The following is a 23,102-nucleotide window of genomic DNA, read 5'->3' as shown; positions in this document are numbered from 1 at the left end:
TATCTTCCCATGTGATGAGCAAAACTGGCTAGTAGCTTTTAAGAAACAGTGTAGGATTTTGCACTGATATTAATACCTTATCCAGCTGTGTTTAACTTATGCTATATTATACACAATAATCTGGGTGGCCTGGAGGAAATGAGCAGGCATAATCTCTTTGCTGTGGAATTTTCAAATAAGGTTCCATAACATCACTGTGGACATACAGACCAGTGATTCTCAAATTATATTTCCGTGGAACTACCAGAAGAACTAAGGTGTTCTGTTGCTAGAATCAGTGTCAGTGGCCTTTTCCATTCATTGAGATAAAAACTCAATGAATGGAAATTTTTTCTCAATTTTAAGCTTTTTCTTAAACCTTTCTTAAGCGATTAACAAGTCTGCTAACTTTTGCCCATCAGTGAAATCTACCAAACAAGAAAACCAATGAACATGTATAGCATATATATACTATTAATGGAAAAAATTCAGATGCATGTTATTTTTAAATGCAAAGGTATGAATGTTTATAGAATGCTTTATGAAGTGTTTCAGTTCCTTGTATGTGTGGTGGAAGAGAGTCTATCAGTATTTCATGGGAGTTTCCAGAGAACAGCCTTGCCTGCACCAGTTCACCTCTCGAACCAGATGGAGAACAGCCAGTGTAGACAACTGACAAGCAGTCAGTGGGGACTTGAATTGAGGACGAAAGTCATTTTAAGTGGTCAGGAGGCAACTGTCAATTGTGCAGAATAGCCAAAAAAAAAGTATGGGAATCTTGAACTTAGTGCAGCAAGGTTTGAAAGGATTTTAAACTTTAGGCCAATGTGCACGGTTAGGTGAGTGGCACTTTATGATTTCAGGTGTAACCTGCATGTTTGATTTCTGAATTAATAGGGGATGATGTGAAATTGACTAGGCTGAGCCATGGAAATCAGGAATATTGGATGTTTATAACTCCCCGTGGCTATGCAGGTCCCTTAAATTCTTTGGGATTTGTTGGTATTTTCTTCCCTGAAAAGGGAAGCCACAACCTGCCTCCTGGGCTTGGTGCTGGAAAAGTGCAAAGGGTTGGTGGCGGTTGCTCTGAATCCCACCTGTTGTGTGATTGTTGTCACTGCTTCTTCACCCCAGAGTCTTCAAGCTATTTTTCAGATTGTGAAAAAAAAACCCTAAATTGCACTGTAATTCTTCAAGAATCCAGTGGAGAAGAGCCCTTGAGCCCTTCTCAGCACAGTGCTTGAGAATTGCTCTGTGCTTCCTTGGTGTCTTGGGAAATTTAAGTCTGTCTTTAAGAGAGAGAAATTGAATAGATAAAGACTGCCTTCAGCATGGTGCTAAAATACTGTATTCTTTTTGATAGGATAAATTCTTGAAAAATGTTGTTTTCTTTTGTCTTCTTTAATGTAAATTCATTTTTTATAATGGAAAATCCAAGTAGCAAATGAATTTATGAGCATGAGCCTTTAGAACATTAGAACCTTTCTTACCATAAAGCCACAGATTTAGTGCGTTGCAAACCATGGATCCAGCTGGGAGCAGTCCATCCCCCACTCAACCCAGGAAATAGAACCAGTGTCTGTGGGGGCTTGGACCAGATGGCCATCAACGTGCCTTCCAAGCCCTGACTGCCTGTGAAACCCTGAATTGAAAGAGTTAAACTGGAGAATCATGGTTTTGTGTGTTGAGTCTGTGAATCTGCAGAAAGGACCCCACCACCCCCATTTTTAATAGTGACTCTGCAGCCCCAAGTTTCCCTGTGATTTTACACATTATGGTGGTTCAAGCAAAGCACGGCTAACCTGTCAAAAAGCGGTTCTTTCTTTGTTCCCTCACACCTTCCCATCCAGAGGATGACATTTTTTGAAAAGCTTTAAATCACAGAAGCCAAGGTGAAGCAGCCAATTTATAAAACATAACGTACAGCGAAAGCTTTTTCTCATTTTCAGCCGAAATAATAGATAGCTTTTCACCAGCTAAGAAAAGCTGACTGTAATCATCCTTTGTCTAAAGCCGTTTTTTGATCAGCAAGACTAGGAGCAGAAAAATGGAACTGGTTCACGCAGACTTCCTGGGGATGGTATCAGCTCACCTTTCTGCTGTTTGACAATCCATTCAAATTCCCACACAGAGAAATTCAGAACCCCGGTGGATCTAATTTAGTAAAAGTCTAAGAGGCAGGAACAAAGAATGCGGGTTATTTAAAATTTCCCAGTCCAGGGCTGGCAAAAGAAGTAAGATAGTTATTGGGCTAATATTATGTCTACTCAGTTTGGGGAGCTTCTTTTTTTTTTAAAAGATAAACTATTGATTTCTCCTACATTAAAAATACAGCAGATATCTACTCTATAAAGTCTGATCAAGAAAAGTGCTTATGATATGTGGGCTTCCCTGGTGGCTCAGACGGTAAAGCGTCTGTTTACATTGCGGGAGACCCGGGTTCGATCCCTGGGTTGGGAAAATCCCCTGGAGAAGGAAATGGCAATCCACTCCAGTACTATTGCCTGGAAAATCCCATGGACAGAGGAGCTTGGTAGGCTACAGTCCACAGGGTCGCATTTATTAAATGTTTTTTATCACTATACGATAAAAAATAAATTGACCCATCTTTTGATAATTTTGACATGTATCATTTGGGTATTTTCTTCTATTAAATCTATGTGTATTTTGCTTTAAAATATTTATTATTTATATATCAATATACATAGAACTTATGTACATAATAAGCAGCGTATATATTTTATTTTTTTATTTTTAATTGGGAGGAGGTGGTTGTTGTCATTCAGTCACTAAGTCATGTCCAGCTGTTTGTAACCCCTGGACTGCAGCATGCCAGGCTTACCAATTGGAAGATAATTGCTTTATAATGTATTGGTTCCTGCCACACAAAAGCATGAATCAGCCATAAGTATACATATATATCCCCTCCCTCTTGTGCCTCCCTCCCACCCCTATCCCACCCCTCTACATTGTCACAGAAGACAGGGTTGAGCTCTTTGTGTTATATACCAACTTTCCACTAGCTATCCATTTTACACATGGTAATGTATGTATTTCAGTGCTACTGTTTCAGTTCATCCCACCCTCTCCTTCCCCCACTGTGTCTACAAGTTCATTCTCTATGTCTGTGTCTCTGTTCCTGCCCTGCAAATAGATTCATCAGTACCATTTTTCTAGATTCCATATGTATCCATTAATATATGATATTGCAACATACATGTTTTAAAAGCAGAATTCGGATCTTATAAGCATACATCAAGTAGGGGAGAAAGCAAGTTACAAAACTATATCTGTGCACTTTTCAGTGTTGTTGTATGTTCTTTTAAAACATAGTATTTGAAGACTGGTTTTCCCCAATGGCTCAGCAGTAAAGAACCCACCTGTTCAATGCAGGAGATGCAGGTTCGGTCCCTGGGATGGGAAGATCCCCCGGAGAAGGAAATGGCAACCACTCCAGTATCTTTGCCTGGGAAACAGAGGAGCCTGGCAGGCTACAGTCCATGTGGTCGCAAAAGTGTTGGACATGACTGAGCAACTAAATAACAACAATAATTTGAACACTGCAGAATATTTTCTCACATGTCTGTATAATAATTTTGTCAGTCTTTGTAGTTGGACATTTAAGTTATTTCCATTTTTCACTATTCTAAATGACACTACACTGAAAAGGCGGTTTACATCTGAATTTGTGTACCTCCATTTCTATCCTGAAGATAAATGTTAAGGATTGAGTTGCTGTATCATAGGATAGGGAGTCCCTGGTGGCTTAGACAGTAAAGAAATCTGCCCGCAGCGCAGGAGGCCTGGGTTCAATCCCTGGGTCGGGACCATCCCCTGGAGGAGGGCATGGTAACCCATACCAGTATTCTTGCCTGATAAGTCCATGGACAGAGGTGCCTGACAAGCTACAGTCCATGGGGTTGCAAAGAGTCAGACACTACTGAGTGACTCACACACACACATCACAGGATATGGGCATATTTTGAAGACTTTTGCTACATACTGACCAAAAGGGTTAGCCCAGAATACCATCCCCTTGCTGCTGCTGCTGCTAAGCCCCTAGCCGTGTGTAATAAGGATGTTTTCTCACACCCACACCATCTCTGGGCATGTTAAATCTCCGGGCAAGGTTTCTGAAAGTGCTTTTTTACCATTTCTCCATCTGTTTTGCCCTCTCCTTTTCTAATAGCAGATGTGGAGTAAGTGTGGGTGTGGGGAAGGATCTGACAGGAGTCTCTGAAGGGACCCAGGGGTTTATTTTGTGGATTGAGTGGGGTGCAGTCTGCTCAAGGCATGCACACTGCCGGTGAGGTCACCAGATGGGAGCCTGACACTGTCCCGTCAGCATGTCCTTCCAGGGACACGTTCGGTTGGAGAGCCTCACCTGCTGCCAGGGACCCTTTGAGGGACACGAGTGGACCCCATGTGAGCTTATGGGCCACACACGGAAAGTTGGGTGTGTGTCTGGAGCCTCATCAGAGTCCTGACCACGCCCAAGGCTGAGAAACGAGGCACATGCACCCCCCCACCCCCCTGCCCCTACACACACACATACGCACACACAGAACCACATGTTCGCCACGAGTTCCTAGGAAGTTTGAGTTGTTAAACTGAACTGCTGCCACAAAATAGGAGCAACAGTGGCCACCACCATGACAGCCATGTATAAAATGAAATGGACCTGCTGCCCCGTCAGTACCCCCATGGATTCCTGTGGCTCTTGGGTCTTTTTCTTGTTTCTCGTCAAGACCTAGACGAGAGATGCTGTTTAAAACCAAACAACGATTTTGACCAGGTAGCTTTTCCTCTCGTCTTGTGGTGTCCGTCATTTAAGGTATGTCCCGCTGTGGCTGCTTCTCTGAGTTGTAATGAGTTCAGGGCCATAGGTGTTATTACTGGCTGGGCCATCTCTTTGTCCCATGAGGGAGCTGCCGTGTCAGTCACTGGCCTCACAGGGCCCAGGCCCAAACTGTGGGAGCATCTGTAAACCCACACTGGAATGGGATGGTGGCTCTACCAAGGCTGGTAAGAGTACCTGTCATCTCTGGGAGCCCAGGAGTGATGGTAAATGTTCTCTCATATTATTATGAAACTATTTAAGCACCTCCTGTGTTAGCATTCCTTAGTGGGATTTATTTAGATGCAAACACTAAAGAAAATATGGTTTCTTCTCAAGGGAAGTCAGTTGCCTGATGGGGAGACAGGGCAGAAACACATGAATAAAAGTATTGAGATAGTATTTGAATACAGTGTGTCAATTGGAATTGATTCAGCACGTCTTAGAGGTGAGCTCAGTCAGTTGAGTATGGACAAAACTTGGCAGGAGGAAAGGACTAGGGGAACGTCTTGGACCAGTGTCACATGTAAGTTGTCACCAGACTGCAATACCTGTAGTAAACAGGTGTGCTTAGCAAGGCTGCCTTTCAGCTGAGCACCTGAACTTGGTATGGTTGTTGAGGTACCACCTGAGATGTCCTTCCAAAGAGCTCGTATGTTCCTTGCCTTGTTGGATTCTCACGACAGCTCTCAAAGGCTGACGGAGGAGCTATAACGCCGTGTCTCCCAGGGTCCAGACAGTTGCCACAGCGTGGCTAAAGCAAGCGGATAAGTCAGGGACTCTTGGCTCTGCCACATGATATTGGGACCTATAAAGTTTGTGGTGGCAATAATTACATCAGTCTATTGCAGAGTTCTCAGAGTGGGAGACTTTAAACTCTCCCTTTCTCTTTCCACAGAAGCAGCAGCAAAAAGAAGCCCTCATTCTCTTCTTCAACAGAACAGCTGAAGCTAAAATTCCATCTGTCATGTAAGTGTCACTCCTCTCTCTCTCTTTTTTAAAAAGAAACACCTGTTACCTTAGTCCATCAGGATGGCTTTATTGTTCTGTAAGAAATGATTGTGTTAGTCACTCAGTCATATCCGACTCTTTGTGACCCCATGGACTGTGGCCCACCAGGTTCCTCTGTCCATGGAATTCTCCAGACAAGAATACTAGAATGGGTAGCCATTCCCTTCTCCAGGGAATCTTCCTGACTCAGGAATTGAACCCGGGTCTCCTGCATTTCAGGCAGACTCTTTATCATCTGAGACTTGAATCCTAATTGCCTTGAATATACAGTTTAAGGCACCACAGCCTCATGGCTCAGGAGGCATAAGTAGGCCTGTAGCTGGAACACCTCCTGGATGTGACTAAGGTCCCTGAGTGATCATGTCTTAACTCAAGTGAAGTGGAGCTGTGGCCACTTCCAAGGAGGGCAGAATAACCCAAACACTGAAGCGAACTGTTCCTCTTCCAAGAACTGTGCTCACTTGCCTGTAGGAGGAAATTAGGGGTTTCATAGAAGACTTAGAAGCTGCCTTTCAGAGAGTCTCTAGTCTTCTCCAAAGACATGATTCTGCCATCATTTACCTAAATAAGAAAGTGAATGTCAGGGTTTGTTCAAAAGATACGGGCAAGTGGCTGTTGTCACACTTGAGTCTCCTTCCGCCTTTTAAACTAAAGCTGAAGTGATGAATTCTGTCCTTAAAATTATTCAGTGACTTGAAAAAAATTGTCTGCTTTTGCTAAAGAAAGAAACCCCCACTGCTTTTCACATATCACTGTGATAGAAGCTTGAAGCGAGTCTAAGGACGTGGAGCTTGCCTAATTTTTATTGTTTAACATTCGTATGAAACTCCGGCAGGATAACAGTCCAAGTGATTAGGTTACAATGAAAGGAATTCAGCGTGGGTTAAACTGAGCCACGCAGCCTCCCCAGCCCCTCACTCAGCCCCTGCATCGCCCAGCCTCCCTGGCCTCTCCCTCTGCATCCTCATATGTGGTTGGAGAGTGAGTTCACCTCATTGTTCCAATTGCAGGCTCTCCACATGGACCACTGAGTGTTGGACAGCCCTCCTTCACCCTCTGGCTACTGCCCTTTTCATTTATGATACTGCTATGGGACTAATGAACTCCAGGTGTGGTTTTTATAGCCTGAAAACTTCTCTCTCAGACACCAGCCGGAATTCCCCCACCAACCCATTTCTCATGTGCCGCTGGATAACAGATGGCAAGGGTGTCAGCCCTTCCTTTGCTCTCTCAGCTTGTGACAGGGTCCCTTGAGTGCTGGCTCAGAGCCACCCATTCCCCCTAGGAATTTAAATCTAGCTATTTTTCCATCTTGTGAAGAAACTTTGGTTATACCTTGATTTAGTATGGTTATGCTGCTATAATAAAACTATCATAGGCCATGTGCCTGAACAAACTTGTATTTCTCACAGTCCTAGAGGCTAGGAAGTCCAAATTCAAGGTGCTGGCAGATTCAGTCTGGTGAGAGTGCTCTTCCTGGCTTGTAGACAGCAGTCTTCCTGCTGTGTCCTCCCTTGCAGAAGGGGCACGGGTACTCTTGGGGCTCTCTTTTGTAAGAACACTGGCTCCATCTCCTCCCATAGGCCCCAACTCCCAATACCCCCAACTCCCAATACCGTCACATTGTGTGTGTGCTAAGTCTCTTCAGTCCAATTCTTTGACCCTATGAACTGTAGCCCACCAGGCTCCTTTGTCCATGGGATTCTCCTGGCAAGAATACTGGAGTGGGTGGCCATTTCCATCTCCAGGGGATCTTCCTGACCCAAGTATCGAACCCTCATCTCTTGCGTCTCCTGCATTGGTAGGCAGGTTCTTTACCACTAGGGCCACCTGTGAAGCCCGAACCATCACACTGGGGGTTAGGATTTCAACGTATGAGCTAGTGGACAGGGACACAAACATTCAGTCCCTAACATATACATACTTTTTCAAAATCCTGTGATAAATTATATAGTGATTTATAGTTTCCAACAGTTCTAACATCTATTAACTCATGTCACATTTACAGCCTCTTCGTGAGATCAGTAGAATAAGTTAAAATGTAGAAACTGAGTAAATCTCATGTAAATCTTTAAACTTCAGAATCAAACAGCTAGTAAGTAGAAATTAGATTATAAATCTTAAAACTCCAATTTCCTCTGATAGTTGCTTTTCTTTCTTTCTTTTCTTTTTTCTTATTTGCTGTTGTTGGTTTTCATTTTAATGGACATCTTTCAATATAAAGCCAAGGTTATTGTGGTTGGCAAATATTTCCAGCCTGGTAGCCTAGGGACTGAGGAAGGCAGAGCAGCAGTGCCATGTCTGAGACGCAGAGGGGAGAAAAGCATTAGGAAAATGGGGGGCCGTGGTGTTTATGGCCTGAGCAAGTTGATTTTATGGCCTTGTGACTTTTTGATGATGTAGTAATAAATGTTTTTACTTATGGTAAATTTTGTCTCTCAAACTAATTAGAATCTATTAGTACCAACAATTCACAGATTGAACTCAACTCCATACTATGGTTGACCACAGTGTTTTTTGAAAATAATTCTTAAATGTTAAGAAGAGCGTCCACTTACCTTTTCACCACCTGCCCATACTGTGATAGGAAGCCTTAGAGATTTGACCCATAAGGAGAGTGGTGTCTGTTCTCTACCCAGACACCCATGTGTGTGTCCTGTTCACTGAGGCTCACATTCCTGCTGCCTGTGCAGGAGCCTTGACCTGTATTGAGATTGAGAACCCTCTGCAGGGCGCTAATGCCAGGGCAAGCCTTAGGGTCTGCTGACTGAGCGACCCTCCTCCCTACAGTGCTCAGGGGTCACTGCCTTCCTTTAAGGCCACAGCTAAAGATAAGGAGCAGAAAGTCAAGAAAACAACACATTGCTAGGGACTTGTCTGGTGGTCCAGTGGTTAAGACTCCCAAGTTTCCAATGCAGGGGGTGTGGGATCAATTCCTGATCAGGGAACTAAGATCCAACATGTCCCATGGCACAGCCAAAAAGTAAATAAGAATAATAAAAATATTTTTTAAAAAATAAGTACTTTAAAAAAACCCACAGTGGATGGAGAAGAGAAATAAATTAAAGGGAGGAAAAAAGACCACATAAACAATGCCTTTTCACCTGCTATTCCTTGGCCTCGAAAAGAATTCACTTAACACTGCCTTAACTGCAGGCCCTGGCGTGCAGTCTGATGGGGAAGGGAGCTGGAGGGCTATCCCTGACGAGTCTCCTGAGTATGAGTACATGCATTCGTGTGCATGCTCAGTGGTGTCTGACTCTTTGCGACATGACTCTTCTATCCCCCAGGCTCCTCTGTCCATGGAATTTCCCAGGCAAGAATACTGGAGTAGGTTGCCATTTCCTACTTACTTCTCAATACTACATTGCCAGAAATTTGATTACTGTCAAGAATCCCTTAATCCTTGCCCAGGCATTTTCAGATCTATAGACAGCACTTCAGTTTTTATTGAAAACACGCTTCAATGATAGTAGCAGCCCAAGTGAAAACTGTTAATTATCTAGTATGATCTTAGGTTATAAGAATGTTTCAGTAACCTGTCAGAAACATGTAAAACATGAAGATACTTTGACTTATTTGTGTTTGGGAGATGACTAAAAAGTATGGAAGAATTCTGTACATGGCAGAAGATGACTTCCCTACACCTTCTGAGGGCGAGAGGGAAAGGTCAGCTCTCAGAGGAGGGAGTGGATGGGCCAGGGAGGCAGGTACCCCAAAGGTGTCTGCCACAGATGCAGTCACTTTTCAGTAACTAACTTCAGTCGGATTGCATATGTTTTCAATTTATTGTTGTCTTTGTTAAATGCAGCGAATATATCCTGGACCTGCTAGAAAGTGGACGAGAGAAGTTTCTTGTGTTTGCGCACCATAAGGTGGTTCTGGATGCAATTACTAAGGAGCTTGAGAGGAAGGTATGCACCCTTTGAACTTCAGCACAGGATGCTTTCTTGTTTGTGTGTTGGCTGCTGAGTTGTTTTGAGCAGGCTGAGGTCAGATCTGAGCAAGTGAGATGAAGTTTTCCAGAACCATTGCTGAAGACTTTCTGAAGGATTTTTCTTGCTTTTAGAACCATGAACATGTTGTTTTAACCCATCTTTTAAAATTTTTTAAAATTTTAATTGCTTTGAAAGTGCAAGTATTAGCTGCTCAGTCATTTCCAACTCTTTGCAACACCATGGACTATAGCCAACCAGGTTCCCCTGTCCATGGGATTCTTCAGGTGAGAATACTGGAGTGGGTGGCCTTTCCCTTCTCTAGGGCATCTTCCTGACCCATGGATCGAACCCAGGTCTCCTGCATTGCAGGCAGATTCTGTACTGTCTGAGCTACCAGGGAAGCCTTACTGAGGTATAATTACAGGTACATGTGATCTGTCTGTACATGCAATGATTGGGATGAGTCTCTGGGCAATGATGCTGAGTAGAGACCACAGCCCCAGAGTTTACATAGTGTTTATATAGCATTTCTGACATGGAACATTTTAGAAATGCAGGCCAGATTAGTAAGGAGCAGGTGGGTGAGAGCGAAGCAGGAGGGAAGTGGGCAGGGCTATAAAAGGGCCACGGAGCATCCCTGTGTGGTTAGAACCATTCACTGTCTCCACTGTGAAGGCAGATATGTGAAAACCCACATGTGGGATAAAACTGTATAGAACACATACACATGAGTCTCAGTAAAATGGAAAATTGAATACGGTCAGTGGATTGTATCAAAGTCAGTCTCCTGGGTATAATTGTGCTATAGTTTTACCAATATTGGGCTTCCCTGGTGGCCCAGATGGTAAAGAATCTGACTGCGATGCAGGAGATCTAGGTTTGATCCCTGGGTGGGGAATGTCCCCTGGAGAAGGGAATGGCTCCCCACTCCAGTATTCGGGAGAACTCTAGAAAATTCCATGGACCAGGGAACCTGGTGGGCTATATATAGTCCATGGGGTTGCAAAGAGTTGGACACAAGCCAACGACTAACAATACTTCAACTTTTACCAATATTATCATTGGGGTAATGGACAAGGAATCCCTCTGTTTTATTGCTTAATACACACGCGAACCTACAGTTCTGTCAACACAAGGTTCAGTTTGAAAGGAAAGGCCAGAAAAAAGCTTGGAAAGCAGTTCAGAGGGCGCCTGTTGGAGCTCAGAGCCCCAGCAGCGCGGTTCTCTGCGCACCCCTGCCCAACCGCCTCTCTCCCTGTTTCCGCAGCGCGTTCAGCACATCCGTATCGATGGCTCCACCTCCTCGGCCGACCGCGAGGACCTCTGCCAGCAGTTTCAGTTGTCCCCGGGCCCTGCCGTGGCCGTGCTGTCCATCACCGCCGCCAACATGGGCCTCACCTTCTCCTCGGCTGACCTGGTGGTGTTCGGGGAGCTGTTTTGGAACCCGGGGGTGAGGAGCGCTCGTCGGGAGGGGCCGGGTGGCGGCGAGAGGCGGGGCTTGTGTGCGCTGTCCCTGGTGCTAGCGTCATGGCCCCTGGTTGTCCATCAGCTTCATAAACAGATCTTAGGTCTTCACAGCACCCTGCTTTGTAGCAGGATTATCGACTCCATCTCATTATCAATGGGTAGGCTGATGTTCTGAAGAAACCTCCGGATCCATCTCTCCCTGAAGACGCTGGGGGCTCAGAAAGCATAGCTGTCACTTAAGGGGAGCGCATGGCAGCCCCGGTCCCAAGCCTCTGCCTTCCCACCCTGAGCCCCTTTGATCCACCACCCCTGGGAGCCACTTTAGTGATGGGGCCACAGCAGGGCGACCACGGTGGTATTCCCTGGACACCGCCACCGTGCCCACTGGCCTTATCTGATGAGCTGACTACTGTGGCAACAGACGGAAGACATTTGTTGGGACTTGTAAAGTTTTCTCCTCAACTGCAGAAAGAAGGTCTTTCCCTCCTGATGTCCTGACTGCGTGTGGCTCTCACTGCCACACGCTGGCAATGGCCATAACGATGACGATGGGGGGCTTAGAGGTGGAAGGCTTCTTAGAATAGAAACCATGGCTGGTGGGTTTCATTGTTCGTTGTAGGGTTTACCACGGTATAAAAAAGCCACCCTACCCCCGATCCTATCTGGCCTCTGCCCAGGCACAGTATTTTTATCTATTTAGAAGATAACTTTTCATTACATGGAGGAAGACAGAAAGTATGCCGGGTCCCCTTCATCACGGCTGATGGCAGAGCTGCAGCTCAGCCTCCCTCCAGCACCGGGCCCAGCCCTGGGGAGCGTCCACAGCTGCATTTACAGATTGAGTTCCCCGTGATGCCCAGTGCTGTGTTTGCCTCTCCCTTTTGTCAGACGACAGGTTGTTTGTGGGCACAGGCTCGCAGGCCCCCGGCCGTGTGACCCACAGTGAGGAGGCAGGGCTGTGATGGACCGAGCAGCCTCGACCTGTCTCCATCCTGCCCCACGCCCTGCAGGTGCTGATGCAGGCTGAGGACCGGGTGCACCGCATCGGACAGTTGAGCTCCGTGAGCATCCACTACCTGGTGGCGAGAGGCACGGCTGATGACTACCTCTGGTGAGGCCGCTGGCTGGCCCAGCAGTTGGGCTTGACACCAGTGATGTATTTTCTTTGCTCCCTGAGAGCCTCTGCTTTGGGGGAGCTCTCCAGGGACCCACACAGAAGACTCACTGGTAGTGCCCTCCCCCTTTCATCATGACCCTGTTTGGCCCCCTGCACAGCATTACTGTGACTGCAGGCGGGTGGGGGGAATGAGGAAACCTTGCAGGAATAAGAGTACGTGGCTCCTTCCCACTGACCTGAGAAAAGGGAGGAGAACTTACTGGGACGAAATGTAGGTGAAATTTTGTTTGTAAAACACTCTTCCCAGACGTGAAGGCTCTTGCTTAGACAGGGAAACGCCCCCTTTGTCCCCTCGTGATGTCTGCTGGTACCGTAAGGCAACATTTTCAGTGCTGCTGCTGGGCCATCCAAAGAAGTGGCTCACTTGGGTCATGCAGTGCTTTCTTAGCAAAACTGGGATAAAATGTTCAACTCTATGGAGTTTCATATCCATTACCTAAGAGAACGATCTCAAAATACTCCCTCCCAGTTCCATTTCTCCCTCCTGATAATAAGTTTCTTGATTATCTAATTTGTCTCCACTGCCTCCCTCTTTCTAGCTGATGACTGAGGTATCTTACCTTTACTTTGTGTGTGGCTTGCTTCTTCTTCCCTGTCTCTGTTAGTGGATTTGTTATTCAGGCAGCTCATAACAGCACAAGGTCCAAAATTTTGTTGTAATGGCATTTATTTCATACACATCTCCCAGTAGAAAGAACTTTGAGTCTGATATCTGAGCCCTGATTTGGTTGGTTTACAATAGAGAGGAAGTATGTGTTTCAGGATGGGTGTTCGTGCCTGGAGAGTTGCAGAGATGTGAGACAGTAAGCTGTCCCATAAGCACAGGAGGGGTGGTCTTGTAATCAGTCTGCTGGGTCCACGCACTGCAGCTCCTTTCTTCCCCAACAGGCCCCTGATTCAAGAGAAGATTAAAGTTCTGGGTGAAGCCGGGCTCTCTGAGACCAATTTTTCAGAAATGACAGAAGCCACAGATTACTTCTCCAAGGTAACACCAGCCCATGGCTCCCTGCACTGGGGCGTCCTGAGGTTTGGAATAGGAAGATGTGAATCACTCCTGGAATCTCCCCCAGACTGAGAGCCGAAATAAACGGCTGCAGTCATTCTCAGGCCAATCCATGTGTGCATCCCTTTATGGAGAAGTGCTGACATTAACTCCTGCTGCTTTTCACATACCCTCCTAGATCCTCCTAAAACCAGGGCCTCCAAATGCTGCCATCAGGCCAAACTGACAAAAAACACCCCATGCAAACTGCTAAATTGCTGCAAAAAGTACATAGCATCACTCAGCAGGCTGGCCACCAGAACATGTCCCCAGTCCACAATGGGGAGTGTTTCACATAGGGTGTTGTTTTCATGTACATATTTTCCCCTCTGTAGCTGCATTTTATTCTCAGTGTCTCCCCGTTTTATAAAGGGGTGAACAGAGATTTGCATAGGAGTAAGACTAGCCCACAACTGCCCTGCAAATCTCTGTTTACCCACTCCAATATTCTTGCCTGGAGAATTCCATACACAGAGGAGCCTGGTGGGCTACAGTCCATGGGGTTGCCAAGAGTTGGACACGGCTGAGTGACTAACACTTTCACACAAGCTGGCCCACAGTCACTGGTCACGTGAAGCCAGCTCAAGGCAGAAGGCTTCCGGGCTCCGCCAGCACTCCCTGTGTGACAGCCTCTTATTATCAAGGAGAGTAAGAGGCCCATGAGCATCCCGTGACCAGCTGGGCCTTGTCAGAAAGGCTGAGAGGAGATCTGTTTGCCTCTGGCGAGAACAGCCTGGGCCCAGCAGGCCTGCCCTGGCCTAGCTCTCCAGCCCCATGGCACCCACAGCCCTTCTTCCTCCATTTCTGTGAAACAAGGAAGAGAGGAGTGAGAGGTGCAAAGACTCCCAGGGCTGGTCTTCATTCACCTGCTCAGGTGGTTGACGAGGAAGGTGAGAATTCAGGAGGTCCTGAGAGGATTGTTTCTAAAGAGTGAACTTGGACAGAGGTCTGAGCCTTGTGCTGAAAGGCAGCCTTGCTCTTCAGAAAACTGAGGTGCCTTCTCCTTCCTGTGGAATCACTGAGCATCAAAGCTGAGTTTAAATCAACACAGTCTTGTAGGTGATTCTAAGACTTGTCTGAGGGTGTGATCTTTACATTTACTTAAAACTAAATTCTTTTTTCAGGATGTAATTATTGGGATAAATTGGACTCAGGGGAGATATAATATAAATTATCCTTACAGTTAATAAGCCAATTTTAAAAAACAACTTTATTTTTAAACTTTTTAAAGAACTCTCTAATTCAGTTGAATAATGACTGTTTTGATAGAGCCTTGCTTATTATTTGCCCTTTAAAAAGAAAGAGCCTTATTTTTAAAGGATTCTCAACTAATAAGAATAGGTTTATTTATAACTCATTTATTTATACTGGCCTGACCCTCAGTTGCTCTGAATTAAGACTTTCTGCCTAAAAGTACAAATGCAAGATAATACAAACGGAGTTTATCAATATTTATTTTGATTAGTAATTAAAACTGAAAGCTTTATCAACTGTTAGGACAAGAAAATGTTGCCTCCTTATATAGGAGCCAAAAGCAAAAAAGGTCATGTCTGCCTGCCTGCTGAGAGGGAAAGTGAAATATTTGTCTGATCTTGGAATTTGCTTCCCTTTGTGTGTGCTCCAGATTAGCACAGAGCTTTGCCGTCACAGACTCCAATGAATGTGGACAGTTACTTCTATCTGGAGTAGGCTGCCTTTTGAGCAGCATTTCCTTGACTTTTAGTTGCCCAGACAGAAGCCTGATGAAGGTTATCGTAGAGGAGGGCACATGGCTGCTATGAGCCTGATCTTAATTACCTTTAATGTCATGTCCCATCTGAATATTTGGGATCCTGAATGGCTAGCAAATGTAGGGCACAGGTTACTGAATAATCTAGAGTCCTTGCAGCATCAGTTTTCAAGAACTTAGTGTCACTGTGGAAGGCTTTCATGAAAGCAAAGAGTGGCTAGTTGGGTTGAGACCTGACTACAAAGGGCCTGGAAGCAGACTTGATGAGGTAGGCACAGGGTGCCCAGTGACGTGACAGGAGAATCTTAGTAGAGGGCAGTCTAGAGGGAAAAATCAGGCCTGGGCCAGACCTGTGGGCAGGTGATGTGGGACGAGGCCTGAGGCAGGAAGTGCAGTGAAACCATTTCAGGTCCAGGCAGGTACAGAGCCATGCGGCCCAAGTAAACAAACTGCCTGCGAGGAACCTAGGAGGGATCAGAGGGAGAAGCCAACCTTGATGTGTGAGATACGGAATCAGGACACCCCGGTGATCACAAGCCCGGGGGACTGGGTGAGAAGTGGGAGACCGTCAAAACCAGGGAACAGAAGCTGGTTCGGAGATGTAGGATTGAGGTGAGAGATGGCTGTGGTTTTTAGACAGGTTTGTTTTTATGGACCTGTGGGAAGTCACTGGAGACACTGAATATGTGCCTCTGGGTTGAATGATGGTCAGGGCTGGGAGCCAAGACAGAGGAGAGACCAGCAGAGGGGTGAGAACGAGCCCAGCATGTGTTGTGGTCGTGACCACTGGGTGTGATTCTAGCCCTACACTGTTGTCATCAGCACGTAGGCACAGTTGTAATCATTGTAACTTTAGGGGAGTCAGAAATGGGTGCGTGTATCTACTTATCAGTATGTTAAGTGTATGTTTTATAACCTCTCTGAAAATTAGGTATAAACCATGGCTGAACACACTGATTTGGGAGTTGACTTAGCAGTTTAACCTCTTAGTGGAAAAAGGCCTTGGAGGAAGTGAGAGCTTGGGAGCTGTTTCATCACTGAGATAGTGATTTGTAAAGTTAGAAGGGAGAAGCATTCCCAACATAAATTAGTGTGAGAGCAGGTCCTTTGTTGCTCTCACAACCATTTCTTTTTCTTTTTTCCCAACAAGCAGTAGAGAAGAAGCCAGACATGAAGGCAATAAGGCTGCTCGAGTGATAAATAGTTTACTGAGCTGGTCCCACAGGGGTGGAGGAAAAGTCAATGTTAATGCCTGGGTACTGATGTCTTTTCTTCCTCTGATGAAGGACTCAAAGCAGCAGAAGATCTACAACCTATTCCAGAAGTCCTTCGAGGAAGACGGAAACGATATGGAGCTCCTGGAGGCAGCAGAGTCCTTTGATCCAGGTTCCCAGGACACGGGAGACAAGCTGGATGAAAGCACATTGACGGGCAGCCCAGTGAAGAAGAAGAGATTTGAATTTTTTGATAACTGGGACAGCTTTACCTCTCCTCTATAAGAGGAGGGGGGAAAAGCATTAAAAATAATGGAATTTATTAAAATAACAAAAGGCTTTTTATTTTTTTTGAGGCGTATGCTCCTCTCGTCCTTACTTCAATGTTGGTCTCTGTCTCCAAGCCCAGTGGGTTACCAGGCCAAGTGTCAGCATTTCCTTTCATTATGTGTGGGTTTGCCTGGGTCTTAATTAACCTTAGCTGGACCTACCGAGAAACAGATAGTAGGTCGTAGTAATGGTGAATCATGTTCTTTAATTAACAAGGTACTTCCTCCATAGCCTCTGAAATCTAGATTTTTTTAAATGTATTGATTCCGCAAATATTTATAGAGCACTTAATATGTACCAGGCCCTGTTGTAGGTGCTGACAGCAGTTCACTAAACAAGGAAGGAAAGTTCACGCTTTTGCCAAGGTTATCATATTAACAGGAGAGGCAATATTTTTCTATGAAGAAAGGTAAAGTAAGCTAAGCGTGTAGAGCAGGGGTTGACAAGCTTTTTCTATAACCAGCCAGAGAGTAATTAATTTTGCCTTTATGGGTCAGGATGTTTGTGTTGGAACCACTCAGCTGTGCTGCTGTGGTGCAGAATCAACTATAGACAATCCAGAAACAAGCGACTAGGGCTCTTTTCCAATAAAACTCTATTCCAGACACTGAATTTTGAACTTCATATAATTTTCATATGTCATGAATTACCATTCTTCTATTTTCAACCATTTAAAAATGTAAAAAACTGGACTTGGCTCACAGGCCCTACAGAAACAGGCAGTGAGCAGAATTGAGACCACAGACCATAGTTTGCCAACCCCTGGTGTAAAGTAACACCATCCAATAGAAACAAGACATGAGGCACATATGTGATTTTAATTTTCTAAAGAGTATTTTTAAAAACAAAGAAGGACCAACTTAGTAATACTTTAACCCAGGACAGTCAAGGTACTGTCATTTCAACATAATCACTATTAAAAAATTAAGAAACTTTTCACTCTTTTTTTTTGGCTCCACTAGGCCTTCGTTACTTTTGCACAGGCTTTCTCTGGTCGTGGCGAGCAGGAGCTACTCTTTGTTGTGACCTGTGGGCTTTTCATTGTGGTGACTTTGCTTGTTGTGGAGCATGGGATCTTGGCTGGTGGGCTTCAGTAATTGTGGCACACAGGCTCAGTAATTGCACTCATGGGCCTTAGAGCTTGGGCTCAGTGGTTGTGGCGCACACAGGTTTAGCTGCTCTGAGGCACGTCGAATCTTCCCAGGCCAGGGATCGAACCCATGTCCCCTGTATTGGCAGGTGGATTCTTGTCCCCTGTATCACCAGGGAAGTCTGAACCGTTTCATTCTTTTTTTTCATACCAAGTCTTCAAAATCTTTGACACTCATACCAGCGCATCTTAGTCTGAATATCCACGTTTCTGGTGCCCAGTGACCACTTGTGTCTCGTGGCTCCTGTGTTGGGCACCACAGCTTTAGAGAGGGGAGAGAGGAGTGGAGTAGCACATGGGAAGAGTAAGGCGATGACATTGAAGAGAGAGACTGAGTCCAAATGGTGTAGCACTTCTGGGTCCTGGTAATGGGTTGATTTTTTAATTTCATCCTGAATATGAAGTCACTGACTGGTTTTGAGCAGGCGTATGAGGCAGTCTGATAATATTTTGAAAAGATCACCCAGTTTGAGTGTAGAAAATAGATCGGGAAGGATGAGCAGAGGGACCAGTTGGTAGGAGGGGCTACTGAGCTCTAGCCACTGACCACGGGGGACACTCGCGTGTGGTTGAACGGGGAGCAGTGTGAAGGAAGTGAGCGGTTGGAGTCTGGATAGATCTTGGATGTAAAGCTGAAAGGATTTGTGGATGGACTGACCGTGGGCATTTGAGAAGGTAAGAGTCAATTCTGAGACCTGGGGGTTTGGCCTCAGCAAAGTGCTAGTACTCTTAGCCACTTTGAGATTAAAAAGATGGGAGAGAAGGGGACTTCCCTGGTGGTCCAGTGGCTAAGACCCTATGCTCCCAATGCAGGGGGCCCAGGTTTGATCCCTGGTCAGGAACTAGATCCCACACTACACAGCTAAGAGTTCACATGCCAAAACTAAAGATCCCACATGCTGTGCAATGAAGAGCGAAGATCTTGCTGTAACTAAGACCCAGCACACACACACACACACACACACACAAAGGTGGGAGAGTAGAGGTTGGGGTCAGGGAGAAGTCCACAGTTGGTTGTGGACTTACCAAGTTTGAGGTGGCCCCTGGACAAGCTGTGGCAGTCCTGGCGACTCCTGCCCAGCTTCCCTTGGAGGAGGAGCTTGCTGCCCAGCTGTGAAAGTATACTCAGCAAATAGCCTCCACCTGCCCACTACTTCCGATGGGTCTCAGGCCGCAGAGCACTCTTGATTGCACCCTTCCTGGGGCAGCCTGCATCAGGGACTGAGCAAGGTGGGTCTGATGCAAGACACCACCGGTGGGCGGTCTTCACTGCACAACTCCCACTTCACACTGGGTTGTCAGCCTCACAGCTCACCTGCTTCTGCCCTGCTTCCTCCCACTTCCTTTCACAGGCCATCTCTGATAAGCCTCTTCCATCCCAAACTGCATCTCAGTGTGTGACTGGAAAACCAGCCATAGCAAGGTTCATCCAAGCAGACATGTTCCGTGGGCAGTAGGGTATCTGAGTCTTCTAACTCTGCCTTCCCCTGATGTGAATGGTGTTTATGGTCATGGGGACGCATGAGATCATCTAGGGGGTTGGTGGCTTCAGGAGCAAAGCAGATCTGACCCAAAGCTGAGCACTGCACAACATGGGGTTGGGAAGAGGAGAAGAGGATCCAAATGGGGATCCCGGAAGTGGATTTTTTTTTTTTTTTGAAGTGTTTCAAAAATAAAGGCATTGCTGCTCTAATTGGTGTTGTGCAAAGCCAGGGGGCAGGTGTAAGTGCTGGCTTGGAGTGAGGCCCACATTTGCTGGTGTGGATTCTTAGGTCTAAATGATTTTTTATATTAATTTTTATTGGAGTATAGCTGATTTACAATGATGTGTTTTCGTTTCTGCTGTACAGCAAAGTGAATCAGCTATACATAGACATGTATGCTCCGTTGCTTCAGTTGTGTCCAACTCTTTGTGACCCCATGGACTGTAGCCCACCAGGCTCCTCTGTCCATGGGATTCTCCAGGCAAGAATACTGCAGTGAGTGACCATGCCCTCCTCCAGGGGGTCTTCCTGACCCAGGAATCAGACCTGCATCTCCTGTGTCTCCTGCATTGTAGGCAGATTCTGTACCACTGAGTCACCAGGGAAGCCCCAATAACATATACATATATCCCCCCGTTTTTGGATTTTCTTCCCATTTAGGTCACCACAGAGCACTGAGTAGGGTTCCTGGAGCTATACAGAAGGTTAGGCCCGAACGGTTTTGCACTGTGCTGCAGATGGGCACTGACCCAGCCGATCACTTTTCATGTACAGACACGGTGAACCCCAGCCCTGAGGTAGGTAGCTGCATTTTCATTGTGTAGATGCAGACGCTGAACTGAGGGTGTCTCGGCTGGGAAGAGACAGAGCAGCGTGGCAGCCAGGCCCCCTTGAGGGCCCACTCTAGGGGTCAGTGTGCCGCTTGGCCAGGGCAGGAGGCCCACGATGCTTGGTGAGGCGGGGGGATGGAGAGCAGTGTGTTAGACAGCCTCCCTCCCGAGGGGCTCAGCCCTGGCCGTGAACCTAGCCTGGTCTCTCTGCAGGCTCCCAGTCAGCTCTCTGCTCAACAGACCAGGACAAGACCCTGGGATATACCCCTTTCTATCCCTTTGAGCACCCTTTCCTGGGCTCCCAGACCGCTGCAGTTGAGAGAGGGGCTCTTTGGGGGCCACGCAGCTCCCTCACTGCTGTTCAGGCTCTCTGATCTCTCAGCACAGTCTGGGCTGAGGGTCATGTCCTCTATAAGCTCCAGCCTCAAGGAATAACTAGGAAGACGCTGACCTTGCTGCTTTCTGGGGTCAAACCTGGCCTTTGATGACTGCTTCCTATTAATCACCATTATCGATTTGCTGCTCCTGACTTCCCCGCAGGGTCAGAGCTCTTTGGAAAGTTCACCTGAACACCTAAGCTTAAGGGGCATGAGATGCTGCTTCTGTCTTTCTGAGGGGTTGTGGGATTAGCAGCTGAGGCTGCACCTACAGGTTTATCCTGCCACTGAATTCTCTGCTGGGGCCCCAGATCTCCATGAATAATCAGGACTTTGGTTTCCTCATCACCCACTGACATAAGAACTACTTGTGGTTGTCTGGAGAAAATCCAGGACCAAAGGCCTGTGAGAGAACTCCTGCCTGGGCTCTCCCTTGGGCTACCTGAGGTTGTCTCACACCATCTCACTCCCAGCTTTGCATTTTATTTTTTAACTTTGCGAGCTGTTCCACCTGACCACATTTGTCTTTAACAACAAGTAATCTTGTTGGAAGCTTCCAGAGGACAAATGGTCTACCTAAATTTTACTATCATTTCCTCCCAAACAGGAACTTAAGTATTTTTCTAAGAGTGATTAACATAGAGCAGAGGCCACTGTTTCATCACATCAGTTCAGTTGCTCAGTTATGTCCGACTCTTTGGGACCCCACAAACCACAATACGCCAGGCCTCCCTGTCCATCACCCCTGAAGTCCATCCAAGCCCATGTCCATTGAGTCGGTGAGGCCGTCCAACCATCTCATCCTCTGTCGTCCCCTTCTGCTCCTGCCCTCGATCTTTCCCAGCATCAGGGTCTGGAAGTGAGTCAACTCTTCATATCAGGTGGCCAAAGTATTGGAGTTTCAGCTTCAACATCAGTCCTTCCAATGAACACCCAGGACTGATCTCCTTTAGGATGGACTGGTTGGATCTCCTTGCAGTCCAAGGGACTCTCAAGAGTCTTTTCCAACACCACGTTCAAAAGCATCAATTATAGTCCAACTCTCACATCCATACATGACCACTGGAAAAACCATAGCCTTGACTAGACAGACCTTTGTTGACAAAGTGATGTCTCTGCTTTTTAATATGCTGTCTAGGTTGGTCATAACTTTCCTTCCAAGGAATAAGCGTCTTTTAATTTCATGGCTGCAATCACCATCTACAGTGATTTTGGAGCCCCCCAAAATAAAATTAGCCACTGTTTCCACTGTTTCCCCATCTATTTCCCATGAAGTGATGGGACTGGATGCCATGATTTTAGTTTTCTGAATGTTGAGTTTTAAGCCAACTTTTTCACTCTCCTCTTTCACTTTCATCAAGAGGCTCTTTAGTTCTTCTTCACTTTCTGCCATAAGAGTGGTGTCATCTGCATATCTGAGGCTATTGATATTTCTCCCGGCAATCTTGATTCCAGCTTGTGCTTCCTCCAGCCCAGCATTTCTCACGATGTGCTCTGCATGGAAGTTAAATAAGCAGGGTGACAATATACAGCCTTGACATACTCCTTTCCCTATTTGGAACCAGTCTGTTGTTCCATGTCCAGTTCTAACTGTTGCTTCCTGACCGGCATACAAGTTTCTCAAGAAGAAGGTCAGATGGTCTGGTATTCCCATCTCTTTCACATAAGCTGTATTAAGTCCCTTCATGAGCAGCAGTTCTGGAGAGCCAATTACATCACTGCATGGCTGTTGTCCCAGAGAAGGCAATGGCACCCCACTCCAGTACTCTTGCCTGGAAAATCCCATAGATGGAGGAGCCTGGTAGGCTGCAGTCCATGGGATCGCTAAGAGTCAGACACAACTGAGCGACTTCACTTTGACTTTTCACTTTCATACATTAAAGAAGGAAATGGCAACCCACTCCAGTATTCTTGTCTGGAGAATCCCAGGGACGGGGGAGTCTGTTGGGCTGCCGTCTATGGGGTCACACAGAGTTGGACACGACTGAAGCGACTTATCAGCAGCAGCAGCATGGCTGTTGTCCATCTGCAGTGGACATGTGAATGATGCAGATATGGAGAAGGACAGGGTCAGTCGTGCACCAGGGGGCCTGTTAGGAGCTGGCCCAGTGGGGACAGAATCTCTGTGAAAAGAAATGCTAACAATCCTACAGTAAATTTGCCCATGTGATTTTTGCTGTCCTGGGAGCTCATTAGTGAAAACAATACAGTTTCTTCATTAAGGACAAATTGCTGAAATGAGTCGAGACTCCGGAAGCAAAAAGGTTTGGAATCATAGTCAGATCCTGAGTTTCAGAAAGAAGCGTTTCTCCCCAGCGTGTCCCAGTGCCTCTCCTTAGCCCCTGCACGATGCCCTTAAATCACACAGCTTGAAAAATGTTAGGAAGCCCTCTCCCATGAGTCTGTGGACATCCCCAGCTGCTGCTGTTTGGTCAAGTTCTTTCATTGCTTAGGACCTCATTTCCTGCTTCCATTAATAATCCCTTCTCACTCCAGGAATGTGGCTAGGATACGAGGGGTACGCTTCAAAGTAAAAG

The 23,102-nt window shown here is 46.2% G+C and overlaps 1 protein-coding gene across 11 annotated transcripts in view; it reads left to right on the top strand.

Annotated features, from left to right (window-relative positions):
• SMARCAL1 (SNF2 related chromatin remodeling annealing helicase 1) overlaps positions 1 to 16,730 on the top strand; it is a 53,083-nt gene extending 36,353 nt beyond the window's left edge. For all 11 annotated transcript variants that reach the window (XM_086341168.1, XM_086341149.1, XM_086341205.1 and 8 more), the window contains 6 exons: positions 5,715 to 5,785; positions 9,639 to 9,741; positions 11,033 to 11,215; positions 12,243 to 12,343; positions 13,298 to 13,394; positions 16,467 to 16,730. In XM_086341168.1, the coding sequence (XP_086197294.1) occupies positions 5,715 to 5,785; positions 9,639 to 9,741; positions 11,033 to 11,215; positions 12,243 to 12,343; positions 13,298 to 13,394; positions 16,467 to 16,679 (768 nt within the window). In that variant the 3' untranslated portion in view covers positions 16,680 to 16,730. The remainder of the gene's footprint in view (positions 1 to 5,714; positions 5,786 to 9,638; positions 9,742 to 11,032; positions 11,216 to 12,242; positions 12,344 to 13,297; positions 13,395 to 16,466) is intronic.
• Positions 16,731 to 23,102: the final 6,372 nt, after the last annotated feature.

This window comes from Bos grunniens, chromosome 2 (assembly GCF_055505025.1).
Source record: "Bos grunniens cultivar Pamir isolate PY7600 chromosome 2, Bosgru_T2T1.0, whole genome shotgun sequence".
Lineage (NCBI taxonomy): Eukaryota > Metazoa > Chordata > Mammalia > Artiodactyla > Bovidae > Bos > Bos grunniens.
This window is presented reverse-complemented; position numbering and strand designations above follow the sequence as displayed.